Source organism: Schistosoma mansoni (assembly GCF_000237925.1).
Source record: "Schistosoma mansoni, WGS project CABG00000000 data, chromosome 7 unplaced supercontig 0100, strain Puerto Rico, whole genome shotgun sequence".
Lineage (NCBI taxonomy): Eukaryota > Metazoa > Platyhelminthes > Trematoda > Strigeidida > Schistosomatidae > Schistosoma > Schistosoma mansoni.
In genome coordinates, this window is record NW_017386020.1 from 1,030,346 (window position 1) to 1,051,431 (window position 21,086).

A 21,086-nucleotide genomic window follows, 5' to 3' on the forward strand; every position below is an offset into this window, starting at 1 on the left:
TACCCTTTGCTTATACCTCTATATTTGAACTACATAGGTCCGATAACTTTTGCGATTCCAATACATAAGCATACAAATCGGCTAACCTGAGCTGTAAAGTTAGCCCCGCGACAGAACCCAGAATCCTTATGGTTCGTATGGTTGTTAACGGAATAGAAGAAGCTTTCGCTTAACGGGCTTCCGTGTCCAGTAGCAGTGGATCACCAATACCTTTAGGCAGGAACCTAATTGTGTTGACGATGAAGGAGGGAAAGAAAGAATGTTGGTAAATCATAGTAAGACACTATCCTTAGTCCTTAAGAATACGTCAAGTTTTTTCATCGAGGACTCCAGGGAAGTGGCTTGGACTAACAACCGGCAGCGATACAAAGGATACAACAGAGTGGGTTATCATTGCAATCTACAAAGTTGTTTGGCAGGGTTAACCGCACTATTCAGCAGAACTACGAGGGGGCCTTAAGTTTTATTTCGCTGAACTACTAGTAGAATATCGTTTGACCTTGGTCACAACCGCAGGTTCAAAGCTTTTGTGGTAGGTGATATCTTCCCTTGGGGATAGGGCGTGGTACCGGAAGTATATTAAACTTCCCAAGAATAAATGTCTCCTCAAACATTTGGAACACTTACTCAAAATAGAACTGCAGCTTTACATGGTATGAAATGACAGTTTACTAAGATTATTCTCATTTATACATGTTCTATGTAGTCAAAATAGGCAACCGAATGTGTGTATAACTGTTAACCTGATAAAAGTTCGATAAGTGTATGCTCCATATACATTTCTATGATATTCTAACTTCTAAAACGTCCTGGCACCGATTCTATTGATTAGCGTCATGTTGTTTTGTATGGCAATCTTTATGCCTCTTGCCTGATTCCATCTTTGACGTTTTCAAAGATTTTATCACCTTCATTGCAGAAAATATTTAAATGTCTCGGTTTTTAGCACTCCAAAAACCATAGTTGGCTTCAATGTCTGAAGTGGGATTACGCTGATATTGGCTTTAAATTGTTTTAGACAATTATTCTTGGCATCTTTCCTACTGACTCTAAAAGCACCTTTTAGTATCTCAGCCTCTGAAGCTATATAGTTGGTAGAACAACACTTGTTTAACAATCTTTGGCTTTTAATTCGATGGTTCTCCCCAAATTATATAAGTCGTTAGATTTGACCTAGAATTCAAGGCAGTTATGGTTCTTTTTCTGTTGGTGCAAACTAGAAAAATCCACGAGTTTATATAATTGGCTTGCCACTTTCTATCACTACTTACCATATCGTAAATAATTTCTTATCCTATTATTTCACATGACATAACGCTTGGTCCTCGTGAAGTCGAAAGCATACTCATTAAGTAAAGTACGTAACAAGAAGTCAGACAGCTACTTAATTACAACAGTAGTTTTGAATATATTATGTACTAAATTTTTGATATTCCAAATACTAGTGTAATTGAAAATCTTGATTATTTGGTCCTCATGTCAGTACCATTTTTTTGCGTGGATAGCTCAACCTGCTAACTTATTTCGTAATCTGTTCCACGGTTCTGAATCCCCCATTGTTAAGTCTAAATTCCTGTTTGTGTTTGTAGTAAAATAAACATGTATCCATTTCATATTTCATCCCTTTATTCTCCCTCTCAGATATCCGCACTAAAGAAGTTCTGTCGTAATCAAACTAATGAATTCCGGATCTATATACAAAAAAACGAGATAAAAAAACAATCAAATGTCTAGCTTTTAATAACAAAATCTAACTTTTGGTAAATGTAAGTTTGCTTCAAATTACGTGTCCACATATATTTTTAAGGTCGTATGGAGTATGCATTAAATTATATCAGTTCATTTGCTTTTGGACTATCACTATCATTCATCCTATTGCTATGTTTCTGTTGGAATAAAAAACAAGGGTAAGCACATGTTTTACTTGAAAAAAGTACCTTTTCTTTAGTTTAACTCAAAAACGACACAATCCTAGTACTGATGCCAGTGTTACTTCCTGCCAAGTAAGTACGTATTAAAAAATTCGACTTACTATTTAAGTACTCCCACACTCCTAATTCTTGTACTATAGACAACATTTTAGCTCTCACCTCCTTTAGTGATCTTAGCCTTTATTTTAATGTACTGCTGGGGGCGACTTTGTTTAAAACATTTGGCTTTCATCAAGCAAATCTCAGGTTCGGTTTTTATACCTAAGTACAATCGCTATTCATAATACAATCAACATATAGTTCTAAGTCAAGTTAATAGATTTCAACCTAGTAAACGAGTTATTTTTACTAAGCTAGTTTTAACATGTGATTGTGTTTGAACACTTATTTTAGCAAAACACATCAAATTTAGGAACAGTTTGTTATAATGATAAAAATGACTTTATTATGCTTGAGTAAGTTACCCAAACTAATATTTACCTCAAGAAATGGTGTCCGAATTATAACCTAATTTATATGGGAGAAGGAAACTATTGCGTGGCTAAATATATGTTAAGGAATAAAAACTGTTTTACGAAATCTTAATTAATACAGTACTATTTACCAAATAAATGGCCAACCAAAGATAGAAATGAAAGTCACGAGGCAAATAATATTGCATTAACTGTGGATAGTTATTGCGTTGCATCACAAATCGATCAAAATTGAAAATATCAACCATTGAATCCCGAAACAGTGATGTAAAAGTAACATGCCTACAGAAAGAGTTGGAAGTTTATTCCCAATTATTAACGGGGTCGCGAGTAAGCATCTCCAAAGTCCCAGGCTGAGATGCAACAACTTTTCGATTTTTGATTTTTGTCGGTACCCCCAACTTAAAAAGCTCAACTACATTTAAGTTCCGTTTGATATGTTGAGTGAGATTGACCTGTGACTAATCATTAATTAGAAACGAACATATCGAGCTACCTTAAATATAAGAGGCTGTCTTATGTTGTAAAATTAATTCCGCTTCCTAACTCGTGATTCGTGTCAGCATCCTCTTGTTCTGACCTATATTTTGTTATCAATCGAAGGGACAGATAGTTGAGTCTATTATATCTCTAGATCAAATATTATCAAGTATTTAGTAGTAGTATAATGTACAATACAACTCTTTTTACGCTATAAAACTTTATCCCGTAAATCTACAACACTTTATTTTCTTAATACTTTTTATCAAGCTCTAGTTGTACTAATTTTATGAGCCTTTATTTTTACGTTTTAATTTGTTTGAATTTTCCTGTCTATTCTATTTTTTAATTATTAAACTGAAATAGAACGACGGGCAGACATGACGTGAAATATAGGATAATTGTCTATCATTCTAAGTTTTCACACTTCAAATTAACACTACGAAGTGGAGTCGACAAGCGAAAATAGTAAAGAAGTGTAAAGAATAATAGTAATGTCAATAGTTTACAAACTATCAAAAAGGATAAAATCGAGACTTACGAACTATAGAATAACGCCGTGATCAAAACTTAAAGGCAGATAAATAATTTACACTAAAAAGCTAGTCTGCTGTTATGGAGGAAGTTTTCTGTGGTCTGATTAAACGAGATTTTTGATTGTCAAACTTGGTGAATAGAATGCTAATCGATAGATTGACCAGTTAGTCAGTCACAACGTAGAACCTGCACTTCTATACATCGGTTCAAGTTGCCATACCCCATCAATACAGAGAGGTGAATTTATCGGCCCAAATCCCAAAATAGTAGAGGTAGTAACAGTATCAAAGGTGACAAGAAAGATTAGGCATCAAAGATACGACTCGAAATGAAAACAAACCAGTGAAATAAGAACAAAAACGTTGTGAGGAAATTAAAGTATCAGGATTTGAGGGAAGATAAAAAATGGATTTACCTGGCCGCCCCCAACCTTTTTCCATCCTGCTCCTACACCAGAAAACATCTTCCGTTGAGGTAGGCGGAGATTAGACACACATAACACATGTCCAAATCACTTCAGTTGATGAAGATTTACTGCCTCATCAATTGATTTACCATCTTTGCCTAGTACTCTATTCCTAACCCAGGCATTACTTCATGTTTCCAAAATACACGAGAAGTGTTTCGTAGACTCCTATGGTTGAATACCAGTAAGCTATAAATATCCCCTACTCTAAAGACCTAAAGAGAGTGCTGAATCATTGGTGGTCTTAGCGATCTGAAAGCGTGACCGTGGGGTCCAAGGGACAAACGCTTGAGGCCCGTCGCTCACTTCTTCTTTATGAGACGTTTTTGAAGAGTTTGCTCCGCACTTCAAAAGGCCTTACCGCCGGAAACAGAAATCCGTGAGGTAAGGTGAGGTGTGGTGTTTTTTGGGTCGACCTTTTCTAACCCCTACCCTCGGTTGTAAGAAGGAAGCATCGCTACAGACACCGGTTGTCCCACAGAAACACCTTATTTTATGCCACACCCCTCTAGAGTCAGAAGTACAACTTCTCCCTCGTTCCTTAGATCTCTGCTTTTAATGTTAACGCTCTCCAAGCGACCTACCTGGCATGGTAGGACCTAAAGAAACGAGTATTTCAGATAATGTGGCTCGATTGAGTCATCACGGTAGGCAAGCCCGAAAACCACGTCAAGTTAGCAGCTACGGCCGTGTCGGTGGATGAACTGCAATGATATAATTCGACCTAGTGATGACTACTCACGAGACCTTATAATCGAATCAAGCCCTCGAATGATTAGAAGTTTGCGACAAAACCACTAGCCAGATAAATGGGTTTTTATGTAATAAAATAACATCCTTATATTCAAAATAGACAAAGCTGCTCACTCTCGCCCTTTTTCTTCTTGTGGTCGGCTGGATTATGGGAACTTCCACATCTGAGGGGAAGCATGGAAGACAATGGACAACTTGGATGCAACTAGACGATTTGGACTTCACAGATTACCTAACTCTTCTATCTTATATACACCAACGAATGCGGTCTAAGACAGCCAGTTTAGCAGCAGTCTGTACAGCAGTAGGTCTCATCATTCACAAGAGAGAAAGAAAGATCCTAAAATACAACACAGAGAGCAACAAACAAGTCACATTTGATGGAAAAACTCTGGAAGAGGGGAGAAGTCCTACTTACTTGGGCAGCATCATGATGAACAAACAAGGTCTGACGCAGACGTAAAGACAAGGGTTTGCAAAGTAAGGGCAACATTCTTATTATTGGAGAGCATATGGAACTCAAAACAAGTGTCTTTCAGCCAACACCGAAGTCAGAATCTTCAATGCGAACGCCAAGACAATCCTAGTGTGCGAAGCTGAAGAATGGCGAACTACTACAACCATAATCGAAAAGGTACAGTTAGTCATAAACAGTTTTGTGTGCAATATATCGATTTCCATTGGCCGGACATCGTCAGCAACAATCTACTGTGAGAGAAAACAAACTAACTTCCAACTGAAGAGGAAATTAAGAAAAGATGTTGGGGTTGGATAGGACATAAATTACGGAAATCACCGAACTGCATCACAAAGCAAGCCCCAACCTGGAACCCTGAAGGCAAAGGAAAAAGTGAAAGACCAAGGAATACAGTGAGTCGAGAATTAGAGCGAGACATGCAAAGGATGAACAGTGCTTGGAAACAACTGCAAAGGAGAGGTCGGGACAGAGTTGGTTGAAGAATGTTGGTGTGTGGTCTTTGCTCCTCCACGCGGGGTAATAAGCGTAAGTACGTAATGTACAAAATTTGAACACAAGATAAACATGACGAAATGTCATTGGTTATTCGAGGAAATTGGCTTGTTGGTCACCCGTTTTCTAATCAATGAAGACATAATTGTTAGGCGTAAACTATTTAGATCGTATCATTCACTCTGCTCGAACTAATAGCCAGTGATTTAACACATCCATTTTATTTATTGTGTTAAACCATATTATCTCCTATTTAGGCAGTAAGTGGATATTCGTAAAAAATGTGTACACCGTTTTAATTATTGGAATTTCATAACTTCGTCACCAAATCTTCCATATTTTCCTAGCACTTTAAATCTAACATTATCATAACTTCATTTATAATTCTGACATTTTTTCTAGGAGACTTGGGATGTTAAGAAATGCCTGAAACCTACCAGTATTTCATGTTCCTCTCTATCATGTTTGTCGAATAGCCTAACCGTAAATCTTCTAACTATTCCCCTAAACTACCGAACTTTGAATATGAGTTCATAGAATTTTTTCCGATCATCTCCAAGTGCTGATTTTTGAAATTAAATTAATATCTATACTCGTTAAATTTGTTTGAAGAGTACTGTCTTTTTCTATTTTAGGAAATCACGTACAATCACCATAAACGTTTCACAGTTAGACTGAGTCGACCGCATAAATATGTACTTGATACCGTTGCCACTACTACTGTTGAAACTAAAACTACCCCTACTACCAAGGTTAACATCAATCATGATACCACCAATCATGTATTAATTAAAAATTCTAATTTATTCGTCAATGAAGATGATTTGGCATATGCTACCACAATTGGACTAAATACAAATATGAATAGTACGGATATTCTATCTCCTAGTGGTTATCCATTACTACAGTATGTGTTTATAATTCTTTTGCTCGTATCCTGTTCAGCTCAACTAATTTTCTGTTATTATTATTATTATTATTATTATTATTATTAGTAGTAGTAGTAGTAGTAGTAGTAGTAGTAGTAGTAGTAATTGCTTGAAGGCTACCTGAATGAAGTTTAGCATATAGTTGACTGATTCACAATCATTTAGAGGGAGGTAGATACATTCACTCTCTATCTTGCTCTTAATCATGAAATCTAATATCCCTTCATACATTATTACTTTTCCTACCATATTCTCCAATGTTTAACATTTCTTTCTATCATTGTTACTACTATTATTTTTACTCATCTGCTATTCACCTTGCTAGTTTAATCTCATCATCCTGAGTAGGTATGGTAGTTTGGGCTAAAGCATATTTGTGCTAGGTTCTAGGTTGATTTCAATTGTCTAAGTAGCCTTTATGTAACTATAGTATACCTCAAAGCTGAGTGCATAGATTTCCGACCTGATTTATATTTGAAATGCTCACTATTTTCCTATATGGAAGTTGAAATGAAGTTGATCGATACATATATGCACTTCTGAAGACGATAAAATTAGAGTAAGCGACAAAATCGAGAGATTCTTAAAATGACTGAGTGCTTTTAGAGCTACTTTTCAGCCAATGAGCAGAGAGTTTGTACAAGTTAAAGTATTTCTCAATGGAAACAATAAAACCTGTCAGATTTGTGAGGATTTAGCAAACCTATCGATTTTTCATGACTTATTATCAGTTCCCTGATATTATCATTGTAGAAATATTACTACATAACTTCAATAAGCAGAGTATGAGTTGATGTACGCCTAAGCTTTGTTTTTGAATCTTCTTCATAGTCATAAATAGTGAAGTAAAAAATTCATTATCACCTACAAATTCGCTTAAGATCTACTGACATGGCTTTATATGATAACAGTATGACGAAGTCATGAGTAAAATTCATTACAAGTTTTAACATTCCTACTTTTTGACTTTGGAGATTGTTCAGTGAACCGCCAATAAAATAAATATTTTCCGAGTTTACAATCAACACTGTACATTGAAACAAAAATTGATTGACTGACCTACTATGTGAAATCAGAATGTAAGAAGATGATCAGTCAATAGGTTTAACATCATCATTTTACTCTAGAATGACAGTAATAAATATTTCCTAACATTTTTAATAAGTTTTTCTATTGTCAACTTTATGAGACAGAAGATATAAGTCATTCGCTTCTTTTCAATTTCGTGCAAACACTCGAAAATAGTTCTCTCGATTATGATCGAATGGTCTATATACTGTTTATTTTTTCTTGAAGCCAATACCTTTTGATTGGGTTTACTTTCCTTTAATTTGACTTTTTTTTTAAAAAAAGGAAGGCATTCAAGCTCACAGATTTTCTGAAACTTGTTACTATAATCTATTCCCATGAAATTATAGTTGCTATTGAACATATAATTGTTAGTGGTCCAGGCTGTACGTTGATTGCCGCCTAGAGCACTCGTTGTAGCTTGGTTGCCTGATGTTTAACTCATTGGTATTTGGATAAAGTAATGTTAAATTAGATTCGAGTATTGGTGTGTGAGCATCAATGTTGGGTTACTAGGGCTACTACATCCAACTAATGAGGCCCAAGTGATGCGAAACAAACTTCCTGTATTCTACTGTTATTTGCAATGCGTAATACGACCAACTATTGTGCTGATTTCTTCTTTCTTGTAGAAATAAGTGCTGTTACTTTCAAACCACTATTTATTATTTATTTATTTATTTGAACACATAAATATTGGTAAAAAGGGGCACCGAATACATATGCGCTGCACAAGTCTCATTTGATTTGTGTGAGGGCTGTGATACTGCCCGGGTGCTCAAACTAAAGCAGGTGGTTTTCTTAGGGGGCCACACCCCAAGCCTTTGACCTAAAGGTCTGATCCACAAGCCAGTGGAGCATTGTAAGGAGATGCAGTCCCATGGTAGCCAGTGACCAACGATTGATTCATACACCATTTGTTCCATCAGGATACTGGAGCCCATGTGCACCATTGGTTTGGAATCAGGGTTTTCCAACTCCCCTAGGTGGACTCGCCTTGTCCACCAACCCGGTTAAAGCGCCGGACATTCGCTTTTAATCCTCTCAATTTCGTAAGCAACACCCCTGGTGCGAGAAGGCAGTGAGTAGGACTTCCCTGGCAGAGGCTATATATTCGCTGGCCATGTGAGAGCATTTGGATAGGGAGAGCGGACTCTCCCCACTCTCGGCAGTACCAGGGCATTTGGGGGTATTCAATGGTATCCAACAATTCACAATTTTAACATTTAGTCGACTCATGGTATTTTGCAGCGGTCATGAATTACCGCCAGTGATAGCTGTCTCCTACACAAAATCAATTCGAAACGTTTATTAAATCTCGGAAAAATGACCTAAATTGTGAAATAGGTACGACATTTTCTTCCTATTTTTTTCAATTCTTTGAACAAAGAATTCAGAAGAAAAAAAAGCAGCAGGAAATCTTGAAGAAATCAGTCAGCACAGTGATCTCATCGAGTTCCGAAAAAAAAATCGGCGAACTATCTAACATACAGTCGTCTTATTTTCATTTTTGACATTTTTAGTTGCCATCATGTGATTGGTTTTCATTACAAATAAATGTTTACCATTTGATAGACAATGTATTTAATGAATTAGTAATTTTTACTTTAAAATTAATCAAGGTGAAATTCTTTCGTTTTAATAACTGCTGTTGGAAATGATTGCATTCTTGAAGGTTAAACAACCATAAAATCATTAATGCCTTAGCCTCAATAATTTACAAATTCTGCCAAAAAAAATAAAAAAAATAAACAAACTGTGGAGGCGAACTAAATTCGAATTTAGCTGTCCGAAGTGCAATTACACTAGGTCTGATAACTTCATTCCTTCAAATAATAACAGTGATGTTACTGTTCTGATGCATGGTCGGACGAGAACCGGTGCTTTCAACGTGGTATGGTCTCCGGCTCTGATGCATGATAGTGGATTGATATTCAATAAGATTATGCTTTCTTAACGATTTACCAGTTGGGTTAAGTTCGAGTTGTGCTTGAAAGAGATGTATAAGGCTATGATCCTTTAGTGTTCAATAATTTTTTTATGCAGTAAATGCATACTAAACGTATCACACCAGTGTGCAGAAATACGAGCCTTATCCAGTTCTGTCGGGTATGTCTGTACATATAAACGTGGGTGCAAAGCATTATGACCTCAAAATGTAAATGGTAGTATTGATAAGCATCTCTTAGAAGATCGTACAACATCCAACATACTACCACACCATAGACAAAGAATACAACAGCGGTCATCCATATATGCTTTCTTTGAATCACATTTATGCTATAGGTCCAAATATTGCTACCACAATCTTGGATTTTGGATCCATGTAGTACATGGTGAACTAAAAATCACTTCCGTTAAAATCATTCATACCTATCTATGTGCATAAGGGTATATCCCTATAAACCTTTTGAGACAAAAGTTAATGTCTAGTGAGTAGGTTTATTTGAGACCTTTTTTGTAGAATAACACACATGTTTTTGAAATCCTATAAGCATCTCACAAGATGATGACTTGACTGAAACACGATCATAAAAATATCCAGGTTATAAAATCTACATACAATCTAACTAAATTTAGACACTGAAAATGAGAACAAAATTATACAGTGTGTTCAGTTCAACTTTGAAGCTACAGTCTTTCATCAAAATAGCAATAATTCAATATTTTACTTTAGTCTTTGAGATGAAGTTGCAATATATCCTACATTTCCAGAAGTAACATACATCAATTCTGCACACAAGATTTATAACTGAGGTGAGTATCAAGGAATAATCACTTTATTTGGAAGATTTCCTTTAGTTTTCAGTTAGTTATTCCAAATACTCTTGGAACAGAAGCACATTGTCATATATAGCATTTGACGATAAGAAAAAAGGGGAGATGTTGTGAAACTCCTGGAAGTTTTCGAAGTTATTATATTTGGTATATACAGTACTGGAAATTTTGTTATGGACTAGGGGACCATTAAAATCTCGACTAAACAATTTAAATGCAGTCATGTCGATATCATGCATCAGAACAGTAACATCACTGTCACTATTTGAAGGAATGAAGTTATTAGACATAGTGTAACTACACTTCAGACAGTTAAATTCGAATTTAGTTCGCCTCCACAGTTTTTTTTTATTTTCTGGCAAAATTTTATGGTTGTTTAACCTTCAAGAACTCAGTTGCCTCCAACAATAGTTGATTCCATTGTGTATTTGCTGACCTAATAACCATGGAATTTGATTGGCTCAGAATATTAAACACTGATATTAATTACTGATGTAGTGCTTGTGAAGTTGTGTACTTTTATTTCCTTCTTTTTAGTGATAAATTCACTGATTGAAGCAGTTAATTTTCAACTGTTCGATTTAAACTTGATTCCATTTTTTGCTATTTACACAATCAGGTAGTATTATTACTCGTCCTCACATACTAACAGTAGATCAAAATTGAGTCTATAAAAGTTTACTAGATTCCTGTGTTGCATTAGAGATTTAATACTACTATTATCGTCATCAACAGTAACCTGTGGTATTGTGCAACGATTATGTATCCGTCCATCATTAGATCAATAACTCTAGCTAATCGAACAAACAATCAGCCGAGATATTTGTCGAAATCGTCAGTCAAGCAGGAATCAGAAACTCAACTAATTAATTGATGGAATAATAAAGAACCTGCTAATTCAGCCATCTAGTGAATTAATCAGTCAATAGATTAGTCATCGAATCAACCAAAAGTGTTCGAACGGTATTAGTCTTTGATTAATCAACTGTGTGACAAAAATGGAAATTATTGAGTAATTATCATGAACCGAAATATTTTTTGATTATAAGTAGTTAGTTGCGATTAAAAAAAATTATTGACCCTTTTTGTTGGGAATTCTGTTGTTGTGATACATGTATTGTTTTTAAACAAAAAGGTTAATTGAAATCATGAACTGTTCCAATTCATACCGCCATTAAAAACCTGGAGCCATTCAATGGGTATTCCGTTCTAGTACGGGACCCCACAGCAGTGCGTGCGAACGGCCCTGGGTTCGATTCTCGCGCGGGACTATGGGTGCGCACTGTTTCAGAGTCCTATAGTTGGACGAGAAGTCCTCTGAATGCTTCCAGGATTTTAATGCTGATCTAACTTAGATCGGTTCATGTTGTCAATGAAATTGAACAATCTTTACACCCTCACTCAAAAAAATTAAATTATATATTTTCAAAATAGAATTTATTTATAATCACTCATTTTTCTTGCCTTTTATTTAGTCAAGACAGTAATACGCATAGGAATTGTGAACTTCCACCAGTACCGACATATTTCGATGCGGCATTTACGGAGGTAAGTTAAGGCTTTGGTAATATACAACGGATTTTTTCATAGTAGCACTTAATAGTGTGGACTTCTAACCATAATTATTTTGAGAGCTCCTATCCGATGTCTACCTATCAGTACAGAAAGAAGTAGGACAATGTCACAAATAAGTTTATCCCCTCTTGTAAGGGGGTTTTTTCAGATAACTGGACACTGATCATCAGACGCCTGTTACTAACCAACAGAATGGTAGACAGTACGAATATTGATACAAACACTAGGGTATAGAAAGTAAAATATAAGCAATGCCAGGCAGATGGTACTCGACTATTGAGAGGCAAATTTGTATAAGCTGTTATAAATAGGCGGATTGTCCACCTAGATAAAACCTCTTCATTCCACACAGCCTTGGTCTCTCTTTGGATAGTCGTTTGGTCGATGATGATGACTGAGTCAGACAGTAGAACACATAATAAAGTCAAAGCAAGGTTTATACTGCTAAATAGGTCATTTGTAGTTTCAAAAAAGTGATTGATAATGTGATAAGATTTTTAGTATTCTGGCAATCATATTCCCTTCATAGAGCTATAGCATAATGTATAAGTGTAAGTGTTGACATCCTCTAGTATAGTTTTGAAGAGCAATTTTTTTCGATTCACTCACCTAACTCTACTCTCTGTATATGTAAGTTTCAAAGAACCAGTAAGGGTATACGAAGATAAAGGGATCGTAAAAAGACTACGATACAGAACTGGAAACCAACTCTAAGGGTTACTTACGATTAACGTGTAAAAGTTTTTAACATGAAGTTCATAAACCAAGAGAGTAGATGCATGGTTATGAAATGCATGAATTACTCTTAGAGTTTATTGACGAACAATGGAGATATTGAAATAACCTGAAAGTATATAACAAATATTATGATCTCCCCTAATCTAGAAGTCTATATTTCCACATTTGTTTCAAGTCGAGAACCACAAACCAAACCGTATCAACCTAGCGAAATATAATCAATAAAATGCATATTAAAGGAGTCATAATTAATAATATTGAGAAAGACTAAATGTAAAGAATATAGTTTAAGAAGGATGGACAATTTTACGTGATGGAAAGTATGAAATAGTGTTATGAAACTCAAAATTTATAGAATGATAGAGAATGAATTCATCTGTCCCTCTGAGATCTTGTTCAACCTTCGATCACGCCTTTCATGTGAACCCTATCCATATAGTTTTAAACTACCAAAACTTTATGAATCGATGCCCTGTCTTTGTTTGATTGATTCCAGCTTTAAACCAACCTACGTCATTCGGCATTGTGCATCAAAAAAGATAGCGGTTGGGTATGCGTAACCCATGTTCTAACTGTCTCAGTCAACGAATATTGACAGATCTATCAACAGATTTTGTTATCTTTGTATGGTAATTTACGCTTTATATGAGCGTTGCTCACTCGATTGTCCCACCATATATGTCTCATGTACCCTTACTATACAGATTATACGTGAGTTACAATAGTTGACCATTAAATTCAGCTTGGAGATTGGTGCAAATGTGTATCGGCCCAAATTCTCATACTAAATCAACACATCGAGATGAAATTATTGTTGGGATATTCACAGGAATATCCCAAAAATTATCTCGAACGTAAAGTGGTATGTTTTCAGACTCTTCACATATTTCACATGTTATTTCCTATTGGTCGTTATTTACGGTTGTCCTAATTATGACTTTCACGTGTCGTTTTCCTATTGGTCAATTTTGAGTTGTCCTAATTATAACCTTTACGTATCCTTTCTTTCCATTGGTTACTGTTCATAGTCATTTTAACTGTATAAATATTCCTTGTCTGTAAATCATTTTTGTTCTGCTGCTGACCCCATAAACAATTCTCATTTGACGGCTGTGTTCTGATTTATTGGAGTCAGGGAACAGTATTGGGGTCGTACTAGGATATCTGAATTTGGTCAATCGGTAAAAATTCGCTTAGTCCTATCGCAACACGCAATATTTAGCAACTTAATATTTGGCGATTATATTAATTATCAAGCTAAATAACAAGTGGGGTAAATAGCAATTATACTCAGTGATGGTTAATAAAGATTAGCTATAGTGAGTATGAATCCACAGAATAAAAAGTATAAGATAATCTTAAAACTCAAAATCTAAACAAAGTCAAAAAGTGAATACATTTGGACCATTGCATCCTGTTTGAGCCATGTCACCTAATGTCTCCAACCATTAGTTACGGTGATTACGCAAACCCTAACCAGTTAGTTGAGACTTACCAGCTTTCTTCTAGTCTATTTCTACCTCAGCCAAAATTGGGCATTAAGCTAAGCAGTGTTAAGCATGCGTAATATGTCCCTCACCCATCTCAGTCGGTGAAAATTCTCAATCTTATGCATAACGTTTGAATTACGTAGTTTTATCATTGGTATTTATATTTGTATTTTTCTGTCATTATTCTCTTCACTCTGATTATCATTTAGAATAAACAAATCAATGTTGATCATGCACCATTACCAGAAGATAACATTGATCACTTAACATGTTATTATTATTCAATCGCAACAGTGAAACAACCAATTAGTAATAAGCATCACTTATATGATGTCACCATCCCTAAATTATTACAATCAATTAAAAAAAATTCATTAACAAGCGTTTCTGATGCAAACAACCGATGCTATTCACTATGTGACGATGATGCTGATGATCCAACATCGGACTCTGATGGATTGTATGCGAGTGTAAGTCATCCTCCGCCTCCGCTTCCCTCTTCTACGATTGGTAACAATTTTGTTACACAAGAAACATTCCAAGACACGGAAACAATAGTTAATGTAAATATTACTCCAACTACTACTACTAATAGTAATTCAATGCAAACTAATGAAAACATGACTGCAAGTAGTAAGTTTTCGCCATTAATTCGTGTGCATTCTACTTTTTTTGAAGAAAAATATCCTAGAGGTTTATTATTATTACTATGCTTAAACTTAATGGATAAAATCATAAAAATGATGAGTGATGAAATAAAATTGAAAATTTCCTCATATACGAGATTGATCCCTTCCAATAGGCATTAAAATGTTTAAAAAACTTGTAGTAGTCTACAGAACCTGTGATCCTATCTATTAGGCAGGTAAAAACATAATTTATATTTGATTAAAAGATTTTTTAACATTATCCGAAGTTAGATTTTGTCATTACGATTCGATAATACAACTGTAGAGCTATGACAATTACTAGAGAGTACTGACTAGATATATTAACCTACTATGGCATTATTCAGTTAGTACACATACCTACTATATCGCTAGGCGTACGATCCAGGATCTTCATTTCTCTCTATGAGTGTATTATCTTTAGATCATGAAATCACGATCGAATTGTTCACGTTTTTGACACCCAGTCACGACTCAACATACAGCTCAAAATCATGTAACACCATTAGCGGGTTTTATTGAACATTAAAACAACTAAAACTTGATCCTTTAATGCTCATTCTGTTTCTAAAATCTAAATCAACATTAATATAGCTAACCAGAAAAAAAGAGAGTAGAACATACACTTACTGTACAGTAATGGGAAATGCTACAGAATTGATAATTATGGGCAATATAGCCTTACTTATAAGAAGCATACAGCTTTCACGGATTGTTAGATAAGAAAAAAGACAAACCACACCAAAGTCAGACTGAGTTTGGATGCTCTAAAGAGAAAATACAATTAATCACCTTGATTTATTTAAACACATAAACATTGGTGCAAAGAGGCACCGAATATACATACGTCACACTTCACCATCCGATTTGTGTGAAGGCTGGAATACTACCTGGACGCCCAAACCAAAGCTGATGGTTTTCTTAGGGGGCCACACCCTTCAACCTAAAGGTCTAATAAACAAGGCGAAGGAGATGCAGCCCTATGATAGCGAGTAACAAACAATAGGTTCATACACCATTTACCCCCTCAGGATGCTGGAGCCCATGTGCACCATTTGTTTGGAATCAGAGTTTTCCAACCCCCCTAGATGGATCCTCCATATCCACCAACCCGGTTAAAGCTCCGGACACTGGTTGGTAGTTCTAGTTTTTGAATAAGTTGTAAACTTCTTAAATAAAATTATTTGGACAATAAACAAATATGATGATTTATGTAATCACCATAGTAGTAATACATAAAGTAATAGATTTCAGAAAGTTTCCAAAGATTTTTTTCGTTAACAGTTTAAAATAAATATGAAACAGTTATCGAAAATTTTCTCTAATTTTAAACAAAATTTTCGGGCTTTTTCCACACAGTATCGACTGAAGTGTGATACTGTTTATTAGTATACATTTATAACTTAACGACAAAATTAATCTAACAAATCTAACTTGAAATGCTAACTGATACCGTAGTGGAAATGGGTTAAGAGGAGAGGATTACTTTATCTATGTACATATACTACTGATCAGTTCCAAAGTGAGGTCAAACTAATTTTCATTTTAATAGTTGAATTCATGAGTCGATGTAAGGTAGACCACCAATGAAAACATGGAAGCACTAAACGGCCGTTTCGTCCTTGCATGGAACTACTCAGGAGTGCGCATCCACGACCCCTCATACATGACTTGAATCCAGGACCTTCGGTCTCGCGCGAACTCTTAAGCTCCAGATCAATGAGCCGGCATCCAACGATGTTAATGTCTAACCTCAATCGATCCATGATCTTGCGGAACCATTCATCCATTGTCTGAGGTAGACACCTGTCTCTACTTGACACGGATTAGACTCCACTGATCACGGGTTCTCGCTAGAACTTCAGAAAATCCACCTTGAAGCCGGTCATTAATGAGCACATAATTATTATTGTCAGGATGGAGGTTTGTGGAGATTGTATTTGTTTTAATAATTGAATTCATGAACCGGTTGAAGTTAGACGTTAACACCGTTGGAAGCCGGTTCAGTGATCTAGAGGTTAAGGATTCACGCGAGATAGAAGGTCCTGGGTTCAGACCATGTATGCAGGATCGTGGATGCGCACTCCTGAGTAGTCCCATACTAGGACGAAACGGCCGTTCAGTGCTTCCATGTTTTCAGTGATGGTCTACATCGACGCCTGAATTCAACTATTAAAATCACTACAATCTCCACAAACCCCCATTCTGATATTAATTTTCATTTCTCTTTAATTTGTATCGATTTTTCTGCAGAAGTTTAAAGTAGTTTATCAATTGTTTGGTAAATTTTTAGAAAAATGTTTCTTATATATGAATATATATATTTCTTTATTTATCAGGACATGATCTCTGTCAATCACGTTATTATTCTCAATTAAAAGACGAATGTAACATGAGTAATAATAATATTAATAATAATAATAAGGACGGTAATACAAAAAATCAGTACCGTGGTGTTTCTACAATCACCACGACCGCTACTACTGCTCTTCAATTTCCAAAATCCTCTTCAAAGATTTCAAAGGATAGTAATAATAATAATGGTACTCATAACAGTAATAAAATTATTGATAGCTGTCAACTATCTAATCAACCGACTTGTCATAATCATACGAAGATTGGAAATTGTTACAAATGTTCTGTAAGTTAATGTTGGTATTTTCTTCCTGTTCTATTTTGTTCCATTTGTCACTATTATTTCTGCTCATTTGTTCTACTAAAATTTATCGTATAAATTAAAATCGATTTCTACCGCTGACAATGACAGTAATTATAGTAATGGAGAGAACTGGACAACTGGTTTTTACATCTAGTTTAAAACTCCTCAATTGTGTATGCACTTACAACTGCAGTATGGGATTGAACTGAGCTCCTCCATGTCTCGAGGTGAGTGCTTAGTAATCAGATCATCGAGATGGATTCGAATGATTCACAATTTCAGTATCGGTTATTTCGTAATATAAAGCCACCATCATTCAGTACCGTTGGTAGTAACTCTGTCTATCTGTCTCATCTCTTCCGACATGATTGAACTCCATCAATCATGAATTCTCGCTATCATTCGTTCATATTTTGATGAGAAGTTTTGTGAAAAGATTAACCTAATTTGTGGGTGGTTTTCATCACAGACTGATATCAGTTAGGGTATGATCAGTGAGCATTGAACATCTTTGTTCATACCAACGTGAGGCAAGCAGTCATCACTGATGGTCAGTCAGTTAGTCAGTTACAACGTAGAACTTCGTACGTACGTACATCAATTCGGGTTGCCATACCACATTAGCACAGAGATGAAGTTGTCAATTCAAATCCCATATTGGTAGAAGTAGTAAGAGTATAAGTATTATGTGAAAGATAAGGGTTTGAAGATGTTATTGAAGGAGTATAATCCAGTGAAATAAATTTGGAAAGAGAAAAAGGATAGGGACATGAAGAATTCAGAAGATTAAAATTTGGTAGAACACAAAGAGTGGATGCACCTGCGCCATTGCAAACGATTTTGAGCCATGTCATTTAAGGTCTCTAACCATCGGTAGCTATCATCTCGCGAATCCCAACCAGGTAGTCTACACCTACCAACACGGCCCAGTCCACTTGTCAACGACTTCATGGATTTATGCCATGTTTTGGTCTGGCCGCCCCTAGCTTTCTTCCAACATACTCCTACACCATAAAGCATTGCACGTCGGGGCAGTCGGAGGTTGGGCATACGTAACACGTGTCCCAGCCATCTCAACTGATGAAGTTCCACTACTTCATCAATCGATTTGCCATCCTTACCTAGTACCCGTTTCCTAACAACTGCATTACTTACTGGGTTGTCCCAGGATATACGAGCAATGAGTCGAAGACACCTATGATCGAATACCGATGGTGCTTTATTGCGAATTGTTCGAAGCTAGAAATGTAAACCATTTTAGATCAGATTCTAAAGTCTGAGGATTGAACGCTAACGATGAAGCTTTAAGGTCCTATATTCAGTCTATAGTGATGTTGTAAGTACGGGCTACCAGTAATCCCTTACCATGACGGGACAGCCATGCAATCTTGTCTGGTTCTCAATGGTACCCTAACTGGATATCCTTTTGTGACAAACACCATATACAATGCAGTATTTCTCAAAATTTAGTCCAGATTTGTAAAACTGGAATTTCCAAACTTTTAAACTGCTCGTAATGCTGAATCGGGTTCCTTAAAACTCACCTTCCTCATGACTGATTAACAAGAGCGCCTACTAATTTCACACCTTATCAACTTCGATGTGAATTACAATAGACTTTCTGAGTTTCTGTTTTCTCAATTGCTAAATTCTAAGTTAAATCATTGTTGCAGGTGTGAGAATAGTGCATAATTATGTTGTAAGCCTTTTTATTACATTTGGTTCCCAGATTGCGTACTCTAATTACTACTTAACACCAACCAATGACCCTTCTCGCAACTGATTATTACATGAGTTGTTATCGAAATTCATTTTCTCGTTTATACTGACCAAATCTTGTCTGGTAGCACATAGATTCCGTTTCAATAGGACACCATAGAAGAAATGCACTGCACAAATGAGGTGAACAACTTATGAAGAAGCAAGGGAGTAAAGTGTAGTCCAATCAGAAATAAATAATAATTATAATTAATAAAAAATAAATTCCAGCTAAAAATACAGAAAAGAAAATCTTCATTCACTCGTTGGGGAGTTCATCTCCTTCTCTCTATGAATCGAATCAAAAACTACAACAAGATCATTACCGATTTATATTCTGTGCCGTACTATTTGAGCTACAAATTTTAAGCCTGGGTAGTGCCTGGCTCTTCTGTTAAACGGGATTGAGCTGTACTGTTTGGGTTGTCACCTAAAAGTCTGGATGGTGTCTGGTTCTCCTGAAAACCAGTGTAAAATTGCCCTGACAAACAAGGGTATATTTTATAACTGCGAACTGCCATATCTAGATAACATCACTAAGTTACAGGATCTCTGGCCACTCCAACCAAAAAGTTATCAAGAACCGATAGATCCTAGCATTATAAAGCTGTATTTCATGCTACAACGCTATGCATGACTGGTATTATTCACATTAGAGTTATTCGAGACAATATTTAAGGAAAACTTATCAACAATACATAAAACAAAGCTAAGAAATGTATCCAATATACGAGTTACTGCACAATCGAACTCTTTGAATTTATAATTAAATTATCTAATAACAGGCAAATTCTAAAACGGGTTGGTTGATAAATTTTCAGTCTAATAATTAGTGTCAAAAACTAATATACTTCAGGTGAATTAGCGCATGATATTTTAAAGTCAGAACACAATTCAATGCCTGATAAACATTATATTTAAAAAAAAGTAGTTCAAATGAATGTTTACGAGCACAAATAGTAATTAAATATACTTCCGATGTGGGATTATGGAGATTATTGAATATCATTGAAATCATGAGTCGATCTTAGTTAGACCACCATTGAAAACCTGGAAGTACTGAACGGCCGTTTCGTCGTAGTATATGACTCCTCAATAGTGCGCGTCCATGACCCCATACGTGAGACTTTAACACCCAGGAGGTCAAGCGTTCACGTGCGAGACCGAAGGTTCTGCATTCGTGTCCAGTATTTTCTGCTTTTCAATGGTGACCTGAATTAAATCCGTTCATGATTTAAATAAAACTCAGTTTTAATATGAACTGGTCAACTAAGTGATGTAATAAAATTTTGTATAATTTCCAGTTAACAATAAGAACCCATTGTAACATTAAATTGAGGCTTGAAAACCTTATGGTAAACATGATACTACTCAATGATTCAGTCAATTTTCCAGGATATGATATTTTCCCAATACACACTTTCGAAGTATCATATGTATTTCATATGAGAAAATAAAATAACTTGAAGATATCTCATCTGAATTACAATTGGGATAAGTTAAATTCTAGTAACCTGTCTCCACATAGATAGAACAACGAAATGTGTAAGTGATTTGACTAATATTCACTTATTCTGTTTGTCTAAAAATGATATTTCAGACAACACCTTGTGTTCATCTGTATGCTGAAGTTACACCGTGTACAAGAACACGACAGTCTAATCTTGCTGACTCAGAAATGAAATCTAATAATAATAATAGTTTCTATAGTTCAAATTATATACGTAAGTGAATTGATATGTAAATATGCATTTATGTGCAAAATTAAATATTATTTATATAAATAGTAGCAGGTTAAAGTTTTTTATAGATC

At 35.5% G+C, this 21,086-nt stretch overlaps 1 protein-coding gene across 1 annotated transcript; it reads left to right on the forward strand.

The window, feature by feature from the left end:
* Positions 1 to 1,812: 1,812 nt before the first annotated feature.
* Positions 1,813 to 20,194, forward strand: Smp_144780 (hypothetical protein; the record flags this gene model as incomplete). The annotated part of the gene is made up of 6 exons (XM_018791052.1): positions 1,813 to 1,907; positions 1,949 to 2,003; positions 6,246 to 6,517; positions 11,861 to 11,933; positions 14,398 to 14,821; positions 20,130 to 20,194. The coding sequence occupies 6 exons, from the start codon at positions 1,813 to 1,815 to the stop codon at positions 20,192 to 20,194; spliced, it is 984 nt and encodes a 327-aa protein (XP_018645759.1).
* Positions 20,195 to 21,086: the final 892 nt, after the last annotated feature.